General features: G+C 43.0%; 1 protein-coding gene across 1 annotated transcript in view; it reads right to left on the minus strand.

Moving 5' to 3' along the window:
* Positions 1-1171: 1171 nt before the first annotated feature.
* ROR1 (receptor tyrosine kinase like orphan receptor 1) overlaps positions 1172-19691 on the minus strand; it is a 238570-nt gene continuing 220050 nt past the window's right edge. Inside the window, exons 7-9 of the mRNA XM_066597694.1 lie at positions 17976-18221; positions 12842-13053; positions 1172-3861 (exon numbers count right to left, since the gene is read on the minus strand). Of these exons, the coding sequence (XP_066453791.1) occupies positions 2437-3861; positions 12842-13053; positions 17976-18221 (1883 nt within the window). The 3' untranslated portion in view covers positions 1172-2436. The remainder of the gene's footprint in view (positions 3862-12841; positions 13054-17975; positions 18222-19691) is intronic.

The following is a 19691-nucleotide window of genomic DNA, read 5'->3' on the forward strand; positions in this document are numbered from 1 at the left end:
TAAAGGTAAAAAGTTCCCGCACTCCTAGTCGTGGAAAATATGGAGAAGAGTAATATTCCACTTACTTCGTAGAGGAGTCCACTAAATCGATGGGACCCCTCTATAATCCAAGTTGGTTCTAAGTAAGCCCAATAGGTTGGTATGAGGGCCTAAGATTTTATTATTTATTTCTCTCTTCACCCCGCTGGGCTCTTAGGTCCAGCTCTCAATGTTGTCAATGCGTCAAATGGGTGATCTCCATCGCAAGCTCTCAATTGTCGATGTTAGGCAAGTTGTTCTGTAGTCCTTTGATCCTTCTTGTTTCAAGAAAACCAAGCACCTCTTCACCTAATTCTGTTCATCATGCCACCAATGGAGGACAAACTGAGCAGCCAACAATCATCATCAATTCTACAGTGCAAAACAGTCGACCACTTGAGTCCTGATGCCTGGCAGTCGACCACATAAGATGCATTGACAGCATTGAGAGATGGACCTAAGAACCCGCGCGGGTGAAGAGAGAAATAAATAAGAAAATCTTGGAACCTCACACCAGCCTATTGGGATTTCTTAGAGATGACTTGGATTACAGGGGGGTCCCACCGATTTAGCGGACTCCTCTATGAAGTGAGATATTACTCTTCATATTTTGTCTGATATACCTTATACAACCAACCTATCGGGAGTTTGGGAACTTTTTACCTTTAACTCTACTTGTTTATTCGACCAAGGTTTCAACTGGACCTGGGGAAATCTCAAGACGCTCTCCTACGCACTAGGACGTCTTCTAAGGATCTGATGGTGGATTGAATCTATAACCATATTTAAGGCTAACTTGGACCGGCGGTGTGGATTCCTATCAACCGATGGGTGTTCCACACCAGTTGAGCCCGTTCTACACTCAGATCGTTTTCTCGCCATTGTTTGGAGCACCACCCATATTTATACATGGAGAGGTATACTGCTGTTTTTGGAAGAAAGCAGCCAGATTTCTTCAAAACTAGATATGAGCGAGCATGCTCGGTAAGGGCAGTTACTCAAGCGAGCCTTGCTCATCTCGAGTAACTGCCTTCTCCTCTGAGCGTGCTTGGGGGGGGGGGCAGCGGGGGAGAGCGGAAGGGAGCGGGGGGCAAGAGTGAGAGAGATCTCTCTCCCCCCCAGCCGCCCGCCACTCACCCTCGCCGCCTTCCCGAGCAAGCTCGGAGGAGAAGGCAGTTACTCGAGATGAGCGAGGCTCGCTCGAGTAACTGCCCTTACCGAGCGTGCTCGCTTATCTCTATTCAAAACTCTTTAAAGTGTCTGTCCAGTCAGGAGCTCAAAATTAATGGAGGATGATGATTACCTGCTATTTACTGTCCTCAGATCTTGCTCCTTGGCTGGTTTTTTTACGCTCAACTCTATTAGGACAGAGGTGTGATCTGTGACTATCGTTTAGCTACAGAGCTTCATCTGAAGTAGCCTGGAACAAACCCCCTGTCTCATTAATTGGTTCAGGTTGCCTCCTCTGCAGTCTAAACCAATGGTGATATGTGGGTGTGTCCCAGACTACTATTTAATATGCCCCGTATTTAAAGTATAACCACAGACTACAGCTCTGTCCTATGAGAGCTAAGCTAAAGAGCAGCCAAGAAGCAAGATCTGAAAATATAAAAAATAGCAGGTAATCGTCCCCCATAGGTACCAACGTACATATTAATTTTGAGCTCCTGACCCGAGGGTCACTTTAAACATTCCAATAGTGTGTGCAGAGGTCAAACAGACACAGTAGCACTATTGGAGGTGCATAACATTCCGTTGTATCACTGAGCTGAATGCAAATCTCAATGTTTTGCTGTTTTTTCATATGTTGGTCGACTCCACATGGAACATAAACAGCCACCACAATCCTTTACATTTTTATGCTAATGACAATGAGCCGGGTAGTATACTGACTAGTTAAGGGCTTTTTAACGAGTCTCATCTTACTTGTGATCTTTGGCAACATAAGAGAAGTGTATATATAAAAAAAGGATTCACCAGGATCAAAAAAAAACAAACAGATGCTTTTTTTTTTCAAAAACAGCGCCACACATGCCTCTAGGTTGTGTATGGCATTGCAGCTCCACTGAAGTTAATGTGGCTGAACTGCAATACCTTACACAGCCTGTGGACACTGTTTTTAGCAAGAAGGTAGGCATGTTTTTATAATCCTGGAAAACCCCTTTAAATACATTAAGGGCAATCATCTAAGGCAACACGTTTGACATGAAACGACAGAGTCACCACATTCCAAACGACATACAAGTCCACCTGTTGAGGATAATCTAACTTCACAGAAGATACCTGAAGGAAACATTCGCTGAACATCTGGAATGACCTTAGTTCAATAAAAATACTTTATATAAAACTTTTTTTTTCTTAAAACGTCCATTCGATTGTTTTCCTGAATACAGTATGTACATATCTAACACAAAATAATTACAACTCTGCTGAGATCATTGAGTCGTTGTGTCCATGGATGACAGAGTCTTCTAGTAAGGAGGACTGTTTCATGTCCACTTTGTAGGGTTTCATAGCTTTGCTTCCAAAGGATTGTACTCCTATACTACTTGGATGGCTCTGCATAGACATATGGGATAGTAAAGGGATGTTGGCATCCTGATTGGATCCTGAAGATGGTAAGCTGGTCACATGACCGGTACTTGTTGACCCGCTTGCACTACTTGGAGAGCGGCTCTTTGGTGGTGGGCAATGCTGAATGACTCTTGGTGGCCCAGCTGGTTGGTAGTGAGCAGTTGGAAAAGCAGCATATCCTGGTGGGATAGGATATCCATTGATCGGTATGAATCTTTGATTTTGAGGTAATGGTGGCCCTATAAAACCAGTAATCTGGGCTTGTGGCATTCCTTGTGCTGAGAAAAGAAAATTAGGATACCTTTGATTGCTCAAATTACTTACAGGACTAGCACTCAGAGATGTGGTCTGCGTTGTGGCATTACCACCCGATGGTGTAGTGGAGCTTGTATGGCTTGAAAGTCCTTCCCATGACCTCAGTCTCATGTGGATATCCTTGAACCTTGGCCTCCTAGATGGTATCTCTTGCCAACATTCAGTCATGAGACTATGCATTCTTGGAGGACAGTCCTCGGAACATGGAAGCAGTTGCCTCTTCCTGACCATCTCGATGACTTCTTGGTTACTAAATCCATAATAAGGTTGAAGACCAAAGCTGAAGATTTCCCACAACACCACACCATAAGACCAAATGTCTGAATCGGTGGAAAATTTCCCATACATGATGGCCTCTGGGGGCATCCATCGAATAGGTAGGAGAGACTTGTTTTGGACCCTGTAGTAATCCGCTGAGTAGATTTCTCTTGAAAGACCAAGGTCAGAAATTTTGATATGAAGTTGTTCTCCGACTAATATATTCCGAGCTGCAAGGTCTTTATGGACAAAGAAATGACTTGATAAATACTCCATGCCAGCTGCGATCTGAACAGCAATGTGAAGAAAATCTCCATGATCAAGGCTCGATTTCACCGTCCCATCCTCATCGCTGCTGCAGCCTACGTCAGAATGAGGAGACCTCATAATGAGGAATTCATGTAGATCCCCAAGATTCATGTACTCGAACAACATGCAGACAGGCTGCTCCTGAGTGACTACTCCAAGAAGACACACAATGTTGGGATGGTGTAACTCCGCCATGAGAGATGCCTCCTGCTGGAACTCTGCCCACTGCTGTGGATTGTTATAATCCTTCAATGTTTTGATGGCTACAAGTTGGGCGTGATTCATCCCTGGGAGGTAGAGGTGACCTTTGTAGATCTTTCCAAAAACACATTCCCCCAGTTCTTCCATAAAGCGCACAGCAGACAGAGGGAGCTCTTTAGCCTTGGTCTGTTTAAAGTAAAAACAGAGGAAAATCAATATTTCTTGCTGGGGAACAGTTATCTTAGTCTATACATTGCTTCACTACATAGCAGTGCAAATAAGCTCTCCTCAGCAAAGTAGAAAACTTTCTCTAGAGGGCCAACTTTTAAAGATAGCTACCAATAGATGGCACTAGAATTTTTTTTTACTTCTGGAGGTGAGCTAATTTGCATATGTTTTCCCAGGGAGCACTGCCTGTAAGAATATATACACCAGCTGGCAGTCTCCACAAGGAGAAACGGTATCCCCTAACAGCTACTACATAGCAGTGGACATGACTATATCATGTATTTAACCATATTAAACCCTGCCTATGGTCTGTGGCAGAGCTTAATGGGGTATTTGAGGCACAAATACTATTGATGAAGTATCCTTGGGATATGAAATCGATAGTTGATTGGCCAGGGTCTATGGCTGGGGAACCTGGCTGATCAGCTGAGCAGGCGCATGCTATCAGCGCTGCTATACAAAGGGATCAGAGCAAAAGCTGTTGGTCGGCGCTTGTAATTGCAGGCACAGCTCCCATTGATTTTAGTGAGAACCCAGTCTGCAGTTACAAGCTCTGGCTGATCAATAAGCAGTGCTGACCCTGGATCATCAGCTATTGATGACCTATCCCAAGGATATATCATCAAAAGTATTTGAGCCTGGAAACCTCCTTTTAATATGTTAACGTGAATATGCAATATATTGCAATACTGAAATATTGTGATATATTGTAGAAGCAAACAAACGATCACAACGATCATGTTCCCTAATGGAACTAAAAAAAAAAGTTGAAAAAAATTGAAGTGAAATAAAATTGGAAAAAATTGAAAATATTACAACTTAAAAAAAAACAACATTTTTCCCATTTTTCCACAAAACCATCAACACAATAAAAGATAAACATAATTGTCATCGCTGCATATAAAAAGATGGAACTATCAAAATGCATTTTTTCCAATAAAAATTGAATTAAAAAAATTGATTAAAAAGCCATGTGTATGCAAAAAAGGTAGCAGTAAAAACTACAGCGTGCCCTGCAGAAAACACGTCCTCACACAGTTCCATAAAAGTTATGGAGCTCTGAATAGGATGAAAAAAGCATTTTTATTTTTAATGAAATGGATTACCGTATATACTCGAGTATTAGCCGACCCGAATGTAAGCCAAGACAATAAGTTTCACCACAAAAAACTGGGAAAACTTATTGACCCGAGTATAAGCCGAGCTATACTCAAGTATATACTAGGTAAAAAAAAACCTCCATACTCACCTCCCAGTCTGTGCAACAAGCTGCTTGAATTCTCCCCGCTGTCATCCCCTGCCATCCTCTCTGCTCGGCTCTGTCAGTGCTGTGTAAGTAAGCGCTGTGATTGGATTGAGCGCCAGCCAATCACAGCCGGCACTCGATCCAATCACAGCGCTTACTTACACAGCGCTGACAGCAGGAGATTTGAAAGCCGAGCAGGGAGATGACAGTGGGGAGAATTCTAAGGCTGGGGTCACACAGGGCGGATTTGCCGCGGTTTTGCCGCAGATTGCCGTTGCATATCCGCACTGCGGCAAAACCGCTGCATTTGCAGTGCAATGCAGCACAAATGAGATTTGCCAAAAAGCTGTTCTCACAGGACGGATTTTTCCCGCACAGCCGCAGTGCGGAAATGCAACTGCGTCGCGGTTTTAAAAGATGCAGCATGTTCATTCTTTGGTCGTTTCCGCAGCGCTTTTTTGTCCATAGACCTCTATGGACGCAGCCAAAACCGCACCAAATACGCGACAAAAGTAAAAAAGCGCTGCAGAAAAAAACGCTTGCGGATTTTTCCGCACGAAAATCCGCAGCAAAATCCGCAAGCCCAAATTAACCTTTGAAGCGGTTTTGCCGCAGAAGCAGTTCTTCTGCGTCAAAGCCACAACGGAAAAACCGCAGCAAAACCGCAACAAATCCACCCTGTGTGACCCTAGCCTAAAGCAGCTAAATTGGCTGTGAATGATCGAATGCCGGCTGGCGCTCGATCCAATCACAGCTCGTACTTACACAGCGCTGACGGCGTGGGATGACAGAGCCAAGCAGAGAGGATGGCGGGGGATGACAGTGGAGAGAATTCAAGCAGCCTGCCGCACCACTGCCGAAGACACAGATGCCGGCTGGGAGGTGAGTATGGAGTTTTTTTTTTAAGCCTTCCCAGACTCGAGTATAAGCCGAAGGGGGGCTTTTTCAGCACAAAAAATGTGCTGAAAAACTAGGCTTACACTCGAGTATATACAGTATATTTTTTAAAAGTAGTAAAACAAAAAATCTATATAAACATGATACTGTCACAATGGTATTATTGACCCATAGAATGAAGTTAACAAGTAATTTTTACTATGCATGTCGCAAAAGCAACCCCCTAAAAATGGCACATTTGCATTTTTTTCTATTACACCCCACTTAAAAATTTTGAAAGATTTTCAATACATTATATGGTACATTAAATTATACCACTGAAAATATAACTCGGCTGGCAAAAAAGTCCTCACGGCTAGGGTGATGGAAAAATGAAACGGTTATAGCCCTTGAAATGCGTGGATGAAAAAAAATTGAAAACCCAAACTATAACTGTATTTAAAGGGTTTCATTGATAAACCCCCCACTAAAGGCTTGTTCTCATCTGCAGATCAGAAAATCAATGAATGCATCATTTTGCGAGAGAAATCAAAAAAGACATGCATATAGGATTGTCACCCGGTCAGTAAACCCATGACTCTGAAGTTCCCATCCTCACTCCTTCCTCCCATCGTCTACTTTCCTGCATGTACAGTACGCAGTGCAGATAGTGGGGGAAAGAAGGGAGGATTATCTGTGAGAGCTTCGGAGTGAGTTATAGTGCCTGGTTGCTGCCTGGCCGGAGGTTCAGGGGTGGGTAGGGAGAGTAATGCTGAGGTAACTGAGGGGGGCACTATTATTACTAGGGCAACTAAAGGGAACTCTATTATTACTAGGGTCACAAAGGGGGCACTAATACTACTGTGGCCACTAAAAGGGGTATCATTATTATTACTGGAGCCACTAAAAGGGGCACTAATACTACTGTGGCCACTAAAAGGGGTATCATTATTATTACTGGAGCCACTAAAAGGGGCACTAATACTACTAGGGCTACTAAAGGGGACCCGATTATTACTGGGGCCACTAAAGAAGGCCTTATTATTACTGGGGCCACTAAAGCAGGGCTAATACTACTGGGCTATTAAAGGGGGCCCTAATTGGGACACTACAGGGGCAGTGATACTGTTGAGACCATTAAACAGGGCACTATTACTACTGGGGCCACTAAATGGGCACTATTAATATTGGAGTCACTGAACAGAGCACCAGTATTATTGAGATCACTGAGAGGGGTCACTAATACTACTGGAGTCACTGAGCGGTGGCACTATTACTAAGAAGAGCGGGCACTATTACAACTGGAGTCACTAAGAGAGGGCACTATTACTACTGGGGCCACTAGAATAACACAGGTAAAAACATGTCATAATAAGCCACACCCCTAACCACATCCTTTTTTTACCTTGGCTGGTATCTTTTGGTGACAAATGTGGCAACCCTACATTCACCCTAAATTTACTGTACTAACTTTCCTTGAGCTCACTGCGTCTAATAAAACCCTACAACTCTTTGTATAGCAGAGATACCCACTTCCAGGACACAAGTGGCCAATTTTTCTCCAATTACTAAAATATCTACCTGATGTAACTGTACTCCGGTGGAGACAATAACTATGTTGCTGCCCACTTTCTCTTCACACAATCAGTAAGTAGAGGAGATCGGACCCAAGTATTGAAGTATGGAGCCAGTTAAGGGTACGGCCATGTCAGGAAATTAGCTGTGTTGTTGGACTCCAGATGGTTTATGTTATACAAATCCTTTAGGCCAAACTTGTTTACATCTGGCATATTGTGAGCTATATCTCAGTAATGAAAGCGAAGTGACCTCTCCCTCACCTCCGTGCGGGGTCTACCGGCCTAAACCCACATCTGAAGCGCCTATTAATGCAACCAAACCTGTAAAGAACTGGTGCGGCCCAGAATGTGTAACATGACAATGTACAACAATACAACATGGAAATAACAATAATACACATGGAGAACTGGGAACTGGAACCGAGCATCAGTGTCTTCATCTTAATGGAAAACAGAAGATTAATGTTTATTAACAGTCCAGTCTTGTAAATCCTACAAAGTACAGTACACAGAAGAGTGATAAGGATCAGTGCTATCCTTTATATAAACTTGTAAAACCGAGTTGTAGTACACTGTAATGTCTCCTATACTCCTACATAGGGAGCAGTATTATAGTAGTTATATTCTTGTACATAGGAGGCAGTATTATAGTAGTTATATTCTTGTACATAGGAAGCAGTATTATAGTAGTTATATTCTTGTACATAGGGGGGCAGTATTATAGTAGTTATATTCTTGTACATAGGAGCAGTATTATAGTAGTTATATTCTTGTACATAGGAGCAGTATTATAGTAGTTATATTCTTGTACACAGGGGGCAGTATTATAGTAGTTATATTCTTGTACATAGGAGGCAGTATTATAGTAGTTATATTCTTGTACATAAGAGCAGTATTATAGTAGTTATATTCTTGTACACAGGGGGCAGTATTATAGTAGTTATATTCTTGAACATAGGTGGCATTGTTATAGTAGTTATATTCTTGTACATAGGGAGCAGTATTATAGTAGTAATATTCTTGTATATAGGGATCAGTATTATAGTAGTTATATTCTTGTACATAGGGGGCAGTATTATAGTAATTATATTCTTGTACATAGAGGCAGTATTATAGCAGTTATATTCTTGTACATAGGAGGCAGTATTATAGTAATTATATTCTTGTACATAGGAGGCAGTATTATAGTAATTATATTCTTGTACATAGGGGGGCAGTATTATAGTAGTTATATTCTTGTACATAGGGGCAGTATTATAGTAGGTATATTCTTGTACATAGGAGAAGTATTATAGTACTTATATTCTTGTACATAGGGGACAGTATTATAGCAGTTATATTCTTGTACATAGGGGGCAGTATTATAGTAGTTATATTCTTGTACATAGGGGGCAGTGTTATAGTAGTTATATTCTTGTACATAGGTGGCAGTATTATAGTAGTTATATTCTTGAACATAGGTGGCATTATTATAGTAGTTATATTCTTGTACATAGGGAGCAGTATTATAGTAGTAATATTCTTGTACATAGGGAGCAGTATTATAGTAGTTATATTCTTGTACATAGGGGGCAGTATTATAGTAATTATATTCTTGTACCTAGAGGCAGTATTATAGCAGTTATATTCTTGTACATAGGAGGCAGTATTATAGTAATTATATTCTTGTACATAGGAGGTAGTATTATAGTAATTATATTCTTGTACATAGGGGCAGTATTATAGTAGGTATATTCTTGTACATAGGAGAAGTATTATAGTACTTATATTCTTGTACATAGGGGACAGTATTATAGCAGTTATATTCTTGTACATAGGGGGCAGTATTATAGTAGTTATATTCTTGTACATAGAGGCAGTATTATAGCAGTTATATTCTTGTACATAGGAGGCAGTATTATAGTAGTTATATTCTTGTACATAGGAGGTAGTATTATAGTAGTTATATTCTTGTACATAGAGGACAGTATTATAGCAGTTATATTCTTGTACATAGGAGCAGTATTATAGTAGCTATATTCTTGTACATAGGAGGCAGAATTATAGTAGTTATACTCTTGTACATAGGGGGGGCAGTATTATATCTATCTTGTTAAAAATATCAATGGCAACTATAATATCTCTTAAGGACGTCAGAGCCTTTGGCACTGATTCTGTTTGAGTAGGAGGCTGGTTGAGATTGGATATTTTCATGATGATGTCTTTGTTTCTAAAATATAATGGTGATAAATTGTAATGTTTGTGAAGAGTTTGTGGTTATGAAATCCCATTTTGTTGTACCTGTATAAGTCACGTTTTTAGTCTACGTATCATATTCACGCCTGTTGGGTTCATATAAGTGAATAGTATTCTGCATCAGATTTATACACAAGGTTAAAATTGTGCTAATTGGTAACAGAGCAGGTTTATACCAGATGATTGCTATTTTATGACTAGATAAATATGTCTTTGTTTAACTCTTTTTTAAGAAACACACCAGGCAAAACTGATTTAATGTTTACTGCTGTCCTGCGAAAGCAGGGCTCGACATAGGGATTCAAAGGACTCCGAAGATAGAATCCCTGTATTGTGGCCGCCCATGCAATAGGTAGAACGGAGTTTTGCCTGGAGTGCTGCTGGTTCTTTAAATGCAAATAACTTATTACTACTAAATTTGGCATACAAAAGCAAACCCATTTGTGCCGAATCCATGAGACCCAACAACTGCTCTATTCTCAAACAGATGCAGGGAAGTAAAGCAACTTCTGCTGTTGGTACTGACTGGAAGTGCACTAGAGAAGAATCTAGACTAAACAAGTGTTGCATCTACGGACCCTTTCCGGGGTTAATAAATTCAAAATAGCAGCATCCATTCTCCTAAAAGGGGTATTCCAATCTTGGACACTTCTGGTATATTCACAGGATATACCATAAACGTCTGATAGATGCAATCACTATCTTTGGGACCTGCACTTAATTCCAGAAGGTGGGGCCCCCAACTCATGACCAACCTGCCTTGTGAGGCAGCCGCTATCGTATCCAGGTGCAAGTGTTTGGAGGAGTTCTTTCCATTCACGTCTGAAGAAATGACAGAAACAGTCGAGCATTGTCCCTTTTCTATTCATTCTATGCCCTTTAAGGAGGTTTTTCCACTATAGACTTTTATGGCATACCAACTTGATATCATCAATGAGACTATAGATGAGCGCATTGAGCGAGCATATTCGCTAAGGACAATTATTCGAGTGAGCATTGTCCTTAGCGAGTACCTGCCCGCTCGGAAGAAAAGGTTTGTGTGCCGGCGGAGAGCGGCGGGGGAGAGCAGGGGGGAATGGAGGGGAGATCTCTCTCCCCCCGCTTCCTCCTGCTCACTCCCGCAACTCACCGCTTACCCGCGCCGGCACCCGAACCTTTTCTTCCGAGCGGGTAGGTACTCGCTAGGGACAATGCTTGCTCGAGCAATTGTCCTTAGCGAGTATGCTTGCTCATCTCTAAATGAGACATAGAAAAAGTGGTGTAAATAGTTTCTATGTCTCCCATTGACTTTGAAGAGGTTGACTCAGTATGAAATATTTTTTCTAACAGCTGGGTATGGCATAAAGTAGAAAAGAGACATTACCCACCTCTCCTCAGGCCCCCACGGCCATTCCCCCTGGGAAATAGCTGAGCAGCTTTGGCTCCCGGTATGTAAGTCTGGCAGAAGTCAGGGGACCACCGCAGTCAATCTGAGGCTGCAATGTCACGTCTCCTCCAGAAACTCATACATTACTTTGGGTGACTTGGCTGGCCAATTATTAGCCTTGATTTACAGTAAAAGAATTATCAACCTATCTCATGTGGTGCAGAGTGTAAGCTCTCGCCTACGACCTGACGGTTGCAAGTTCGATCCCCGCATGATTCAGGTAGCCGACTCAAGGTTGACTCAGCCTACCATCCTTCTAAGGTTGGTAAGATGAGAACCCAGCTTGGTGGGGGGGTAATAAGTAATAATTACCTGAAAGCGCTGCGTAATAAGTTGGCGCTATACAAATACTATGATTTATTTGCCCAATGGATCCCTAAAGGGGTTGTCTTACAGTTGATTTTTATCACCTATCCATATGATAGTCTGATTGATAGGAGTCTCACTGCTGAGACCCTCATGGATCTTGAGAATGGGGGTCCTGTGTTCTCCTCTTCACTGTAGGATCACTGCACCCTCCACAGTGAGGAGGAGATTGAATGGAGCTGCGGTGAATGGTTATGCATGTGTGTTGCCACTCCATTAATTCTCAAAGTGACTGCCGGAGATTGCAGCGCACTTGGACTTGGCTATTTCTGTCAGCCCCATTGAAATAATTGAAGCGGTGAAATGCATTCATGACTGCTGCTCCACTAAATCTGACGGCACTATTGGTGGGTGCAGCAAACCCGCAGTAACACAGTATGTTAGGCTGAATGGAGACAATGTTCATCTAGTTCAGCCTAGTTCAGCCTGTTTCAACCTTCTCCTTATTGGTCCAGAAGAAGGCGGAAAAAAAAAACAGGGGCCAATTTAGCTCATTTGGAGGAAAGAAATTCCTTCCCGACTCCATATGGCAGTCAGAATAATCCTGGATCAATGTTTGGGTTCCAACACGACTCCAAGACCCGGATCAACAACCCCGCTGGTCACCGAATGTCTATATCCTATAATATCATAGCACTCTAGAAAAACATCTAGTCCCCTCTTAAACTCCTCTTTTGGTTTTGCTATCACCACGTCCTCAGGCAGAGAGTTCGACAGTCTCACTGCTCTTACAGTAAAGAACCCCTTTCTGTGTAGGTGATGAAAAGAGGGAGATTCAGGACTCCTGTCCTTGGGATCATGGGGTAACTTTTATCACCTATCCATAGGTGACATCACGTTTTCTTGGCAGACTGTTTCTGCGGGGTGGTTTGCCATTGCCTTCCCGAGTCACCTTTTTACCCCCCCCCCCCCCTCCCAGCAAGCTGGGTACTCATTTGGCCGACCTCGGAAGGATGGAAGGCTGAGTCAACCTTGAGCCGGCTACCTGAACCAAGCGGAGATTAAATCTGCAACCTTCAGGTCATGAGCGAGATCTTAGGACTGCATTTCTGCTGCCTTAACATTCTGTGCCACACAGGGCTCTCGCCTATAGAGTACTTAATTGTATTAAGAGGAAATACTGACTTCATAATACCATAAGACATAAGATGACAAATTCAGCCCTCAAAATGGTCTGTCCTAAGTCTACCCAGTGGATATTATATATCTTACCTTTGGCTTATGTGCATTTAACATGGACATCTCAACATTCTGCCCACGCACGTGCTTAGGCTGTCGCTGTACTGCAGGAGAAGATGCTTTCTGGTTGTTGCGACAGATGCAAATGAAGAAAAACAATAAGGCGATGGCCAACGGGATTGTGACACTTGGAACCAGGATGTAGAGAATCTCCATCTTGTTCTTTTCTTTAGAGTCTTGAGTATCTAAAATAAGAAAACCATGACGTGAATGGAAGTAAATCTCTGACTTCAAAGACAACATGTAAAAGTTTGGAAGCAGTTTTCAAGCTCATAAAGGGAACCTAGTAGACCAGCACATGCGGGAGATGATTTTGACCATCCTGTGGAGTATCGGTTGTCACTTGCGCATGGGCTGGGAAGCAATCTCCCGGCGCATGCGCAACATTTCAATCATTCTGTGTATGACATCACGGGAGCCATCCACTTTAAATTGCTAGAGAGGGGTAGGGTTAGGAAAAGAAGCAGAGATAGTCCAGCCCGCTCAATGGACCAGTGGGTCGCGACTAATATAAGTCGCAGGAACTTTTAAAAAGCTATTTTTCAATTCCTGCTGCCTTCGTTAGTTACGAATCTAGATCTGAAAACTGTTAACCCTTTCCAATCCAATTTGTATCCTGGTTTTCCTAGGGGGCTTACTCTTTTTTTGTCATTATACAACGGCGCTATCTGCTGGCTAAAGCCAGTACTGCATGAGGTGACATGTTGGATAGGCTTCGACAGCAGAGAGGCTGGCAATATACAGTAAGAGAACACAGACGGATGTCTTCCAACATCGGAGCTGTATAGCCTTAAATCATAATGCCTTCAGAAGTCAGACAGTGGATTGGAAAGGGTTAAACTTGAGTGTGTTGTTGGTGTAGGTCGTTTGACATGCTGGGAACTGTTGACAGGTTCCTTTTTAAAGATCAATAACTGATCATTGAGTCTTCGGGCCGATAAGCTCTTGGCTGGGCCGCTGTCTCCATGTACGGAGCAGGAAGCAGACAGTTGTACAGTGGCCAAGTGTGGTATTACAGGCACAGTTCCCACTGAAGTCAATGGAAGCAGTGCCTGCAACACCACGACCTATGAGCTATACAGTGGATAGGTCATCAATTTTTAAGAGCTGTAAAAACGCATTTTGGAGAAAAAAATGCAGTTTTACAGCCGAATGTTCCGAGTTTGGTCAACTGCAGTGTTGTCGTGTACATTTCAGTCACGCGTAAAAAAATAGTACCTGCTTTATCTTTCTGCGTATTCGTGCACGGAATGTCCCCATAGAAGTCTATGTCAGGAGCCCAAATGCATGCGCGATAGGCGTGAAGGGGATGCATGAAACACTACGCAAAACTGCAGGGAAAAAAACACATCTGGACCTTATTAGGCTAAATACCGTGTTTCCCCGAAAATAGGACAGTGTCTTATATAAATTTTTGTTCAAAAAGGTTTAACTTTTTTACATGTATAGCTGCCTGGACACTATTTATATTGATTTTTTAAATTAACTGTTAGCAGGGCCTAATTTTGGAGTAGGGCTTATATTTCAAGCATCCTCAAAAAGCCTGAAAAATCATTTTGCATCCTCAAAAATTCTGGAAAATCATGCTATGTCTTATTTTCAGGGTATGTCTTATTTTCAGGGAAACAGGGTAGCTTTTTAAATAAGGGCGGGGGAGGGGGATCCCACACGTGCATATGCACAGGACCTGCGTGCACAAAAAGGTACAAAAATGTATAGTATAATGTGAAGGTACGTGATCACGCTCCATTCATGGCGCAATCACGTCATCATCTCACGAGCGTATATATCCATTCACTTGTGTGCAGGAGCCCTGAATGAAGCATGATTATGTGCTTTCACATACGTCCCACACATTTTACTGTACTTTTTTTAACGCTGACGGGCCCGTCCACACCCGCGCTGTTTTTGAACTAGCTCAGCAGCCTAATTAGTCCCCAGTGTAGGCACTTAACACCAGAAGATCACGCAACAAAGGCACCATAGGAAATACGCAACCGATACCTGCGCAATTGCACAATGATCTGTGCAATTTCACGGGGGAAATCCATAACACTGGAAAATACTTAGGCTGCGCAGCCATTTAAATCACGGCATGGGTGTGACCCGCACCAATACTAACAGTCCCCGGCAGCGCATAAATTACAGGAAACAGTGCTAGTGCGACCTTCACAGAGCAAAATGTTGCACTATTTCGAGTGCTTCTGCACTTATGCTCGCTTAATGGCCTGTTAGTCCAGCATATATAATGGTGGTCTAAGTATATATGCCCCATTGTAATCCTGTAGTCATACTCGCTTCCATCCGCCCCCTACATTCATTCAGTAGGGTAGTCAGGAATAGATAAAATGCAATATGACTATACAGATGTGTTTTGTGTTTGTTCCCATGGAGATGCATAGTCCTAAATCGGAGCTGTAGACACAAAACGATAGGAAATGTTTGATCAAAAAAACTATTTACAAAGTTACTTAGTTTTTCACTGTATAAACATTGGGAAAACAAAGAAATGTAAAAAGAGTAAACGGGAGACATCGGACGCATTCCGAGCTGCGGAAACCTTCAAAAGATACATACGTGAGGCGGAGGGATGCCAGTAAATATAGTATCACTATTGTAAATAGAAACCACAGATGGGAAACGGGCAGTAATTGGGACCAATTAGTGCTGTAACCGGGGCCCTTCCGCAATGTTAGAAATGCTTTGGGCCTGAGATATCGGCGCGGATATTTTCTTTCCTTGTAAACATCGACAGTGAGAATATTTGATGTAATTTCAGGACTTGCTGCACACATGGAGCAGCGGTGAAGTTTTGCCTTGCTGGGGAATTTCCTGTTTGAGACGTTGTGGCTTTCAGATCCCGGCTGTGCACGGCTCCTCAGCAAGGCTCGTTTTTCATGTACTACAAAGGCAGCCTGTGTCCAGCGGCGGCGGCATCACACAGCACAGTAGCACCGCTAACACGAAACAGGCGCCTCCCTCTCTCCACAATAAAGGAATATATCCAACTTTCTGCAGACCCATGGAGAGGGATATGTAGGGTACGTGCTATGGGAGTAGAAGCATGAGACTGTAGGGGGTACTCCTCCGACTCGTTACTGGAAATGTATCTCATGGGACGGTTTAGGGGTTCCCAGAAATGAGGTTGATTTATCAAGACTGATGGATTTTATTGATACAGACCTCCGCTTAGGATAATCTGCTCAAAAGTGTATTTGTGAGGGCCCAGATAGGCGAAGTGGTTAAAAGGGGGAATGCACTATTTTACTACTAAGGGTCTGCCATTGCTGTACAAGAACAAGATTGCTGTCCGGAATGGTTCATCAAGGTCAAGTAAAGTTCCTCTTTCTGCATAATGTGGTCTCAAGAAATATGGCAGCCCACCAAACTGCGTCCTGCGGCTCTATTGTAACCCAGGCTAGATGACTTCAAGATGCCAGCGCCAACTCAGATAAAGAGACTGGACCCTGTCTAACTCCTATTAGGAATGCAGTCCTAAGCTTTCACTTACGATCTAAAGGTTGTGAGTTCAGTCCCCGCATGGTTCAGGTAGCCGGCTTGATGGGGGGTAATAAATAAATTACTTGGGCCCAGGCTTTCCAGGTGAGATTGGAGGAGAACTATAATCACACAACCAGTTGGTTGAAGAGGCAAGGGCATACTGGGTTGCAACAGATCCAAATAAAATTCTACACCATGTCACCAGGCTTGGAGGAAGCTGGACATGGTGACAAACTTTGATCCCGTCTAAGGATATGGTTTTCTAAAGGATGAACAGATGGGGGTTCCCACAACAGTCCTCTAGGAGGTCCTGGAAGAGATTATATGCTGGCTAAGGGTGAGAGTAGCTTGGGAGAGCAGGGCAGAAATCCTACAAGACAGTGAATGGCTCCAATTAAAGTCTAAAGGCTGCGGGATGAGGGAAGCCACGGTAGTCTCCCTTTTCTACAAAGGGGGCCCTGAAATGAATGTCCAATTTAACCTGGAGGTCTGTCTGGTATACCTAGCCAGTGCCATGTGGAAGTGCCTGGCGAACGAACACGCCAAGTAGTCTGGATCACATGCGGCTTCTGGAAAAAGTAATAAATATGTGGACTGTTTCCCATTCTGTGGGATGACTAAAAAGTTGTTTTGGCGAGTTTATGAGCATTACCTATTAGCTGTGTTTGATATTATGGTTTGTGCTTTATGCCACTCTTGCCAGGGGCAGCAAGATGTATTTAAATAAGGTGTTTCCCACGCAATGGAGAGCCATACACCAAGAGAGAGTAGAGGCACGGATGTTGTGCTCTCATGTGTAAGTTAAACGAGCATTGTGGTCTAGATCCCTGTTGACTGCCAAGTCGGTCACTGAAAGCGAGCTAACTTTCAGAGAGTGAAAAGTTGTAGGACAAGTTGTGGACAGAATCCATGCTGCAGGAATCATCTTGCCGTACCCTCCTGCTGCCGATGTTAGGGTCTCCTGAGGAAGTTGCCATCAGCTACTTATTTCCTCTGCAGCGGCCACTACAGGAGAAATACAGTATTACATGCAGTCATTCAAATAAATGGCTGACCTTGTAATACTGGATTGATAACGTCAATTATAGCAAGACTGCTGCTTGGTTGCCTCTCTCTGTACTAGTACATAGTGGGGGACCCTCCTCTATAATATCCATGGGACAACCTTTTAAAGTAGGCTAAATCCTATCTGTCATATCACCCCATGGGCTGAAGACAATGGTCAAAATTCTAATCCCTGTACGCATTATATCTTCTGTGCCATTTTTGGATGTCCATTGTATGGACTTTACCAAACACAGCAATAGGGTTCGCAACCATGAAGACAGTATGATCAAAAACATTACAGCTTCGACGGGATGTCCACTTTTGGCCTACCCTTCTCAGAAATGGTAAATATTACTCCTGCCTTTAGTTGACCACATGAGGCGCTGTTCCTGTAGCTTCTTCCTCTGCAGGAAAGTCAAACCTAGGAGTTTCTTCATGGCAACCCATAATATTTTGTGGGCCAGGTTTGTTCGCCATCAATAGATCTGTTATAGACATTTCCTACATAGTGTCTCATATGAAGGTTTTGAATATCATACCAAGGTTAATTCATGCTTACCGCAGGCGGGAATGTCGCACACATCGTGCTTGACATTTTCATCCAACGTGAAGCACCAGGGGGCTTCTTTTTGATTTCCAGGGTTTCTACAGTAGGAATGACCCCCATTAAGCTCCGGGTAACGCATGGCATTGAACATGTGTGTATGTGGATACTGGGAATTCCATGGCTGACATTGACGCCCTGATTTGGTGACACTCACTGTGCCACGATAATCGATCCCAGTGCTGTTATAGCATTTATGATCTGCAATGAGAATGGACAGATTTAACATCTTGGATATCGTAAAAAAAATCAATACAATACATAGAAACAGGGTATAAAATCCAACCAATCACAGATCAGCTACCAGGAGTCTAGTGAGCAGGGGTGTAACTATAGAGGGTGCAGGGGATGCGGTTGCACCCGGGCCCAGGGGCCTTAGGGGGCCCATAAGGCCTCTCTTCTCCATACAGGGAGCCCAGTACTATGAATAAAGCATTATAGTTGGGGGCCCTGTTACAGGTTTTGCATTGGGGCCCAGAAGCTTCACGTTATGTCTCTGTGCAGCATGGTTTAGGTATGGGTACGGGTACAGATACAGATAGAGGGGGAGCCCCAGCTCACCTTTTGCATCAGGGCCCCTGAGCCTTTAGTTACACCCCTGCTAGTGAGAGAGGACTAAAGAAAGTTATCCCGATTGGCTACGATGGATGACGTAGACCGTCGTCTTGTGGTATGCAGTAAAATAAGAGCCATGTGTTAGTTAGTACGCGGAGAGGTGATTATGTAACATAATGAAACGATTGAGTCAGTGGTTTGTAGAAGATATCAAATTGCCGTGATCAAGAGCGGAGTCTCTCAACCATTTCTTAACATTTGGTACAAAGTTCTTGTTCTTGAAAGCAAAAAAATACACGTCGTTCTTGTAATGTTCCGAAGACGAAAAGGAATGGAAGCAAACAACTCCAAAAAATCTGTAGGTTTCAAGATCCTTAAAGGCTTCTTACACCTTTACACTCTTTTTTTTTAATCAATAGGGGAAATTTACTAAACCCGGCATTTCTGATGCAGAGTTTAGTATCATTTCTGCCGCATCTTCATGTGTTAAGTGCATACCAGAAACAACGGGGGTCTTCTCAGAAATGTACGGCATGTCTGACTTTGGTATAATTTATGCCAGTTTCTAGTGAAAATCATACAGAAAACTGTCTGTCCTGGGCGGACACATCCACAAGCCCCACCTTCTAGAAAAAGGGGACCAAAAAAAGTTGCTAAAATAACTGCTTGTGCAAAAATGTGCAACTTGAACACTAGAAATTGCTGTAAAAACTGGCATAAATTTGCCCCAATAGGTTTTTGGAAATGAGGACTTTTTGTAATGGGTTTGCAGTAAAAATTTCTGATTGTCTGGTTTCTAGGCTTGTATTGTTTTCAAAGACCCTGTAGACCGGAGAACTCAAATATTAGCAAATTCTGTCTGTTAGACCAAACTGATAGCTCCTTCCCTGCTATGAGGGTGTATTCACTGACTTTCCACTGAGCTATTACATAGAAGGACCACTATTATTCTAGGGGGATAAGCACAGAAGGACTACTATTACTTGTGGGGAAGGCACCGAGGGACCACTTTTACTTGGTACATAAATGCACAAAGGCAGGGGCGTAACTATAGAGGATGCAGGGGATGCGGTTGCACCCGGGCCCAGGAGCCTTAGGGGGCCCATAAGGCTTCTC

The sequence above is a fragment of the Eleutherodactylus coqui genome, chromosome 3 (assembly GCF_035609145.1).
Source record: "Eleutherodactylus coqui strain aEleCoq1 chromosome 3, aEleCoq1.hap1, whole genome shotgun sequence".
Taxonomy (NCBI): domain Eukaryota; kingdom Metazoa; phylum Chordata; class Amphibia; order Anura; family Eleutherodactylidae; genus Eleutherodactylus; species Eleutherodactylus coqui.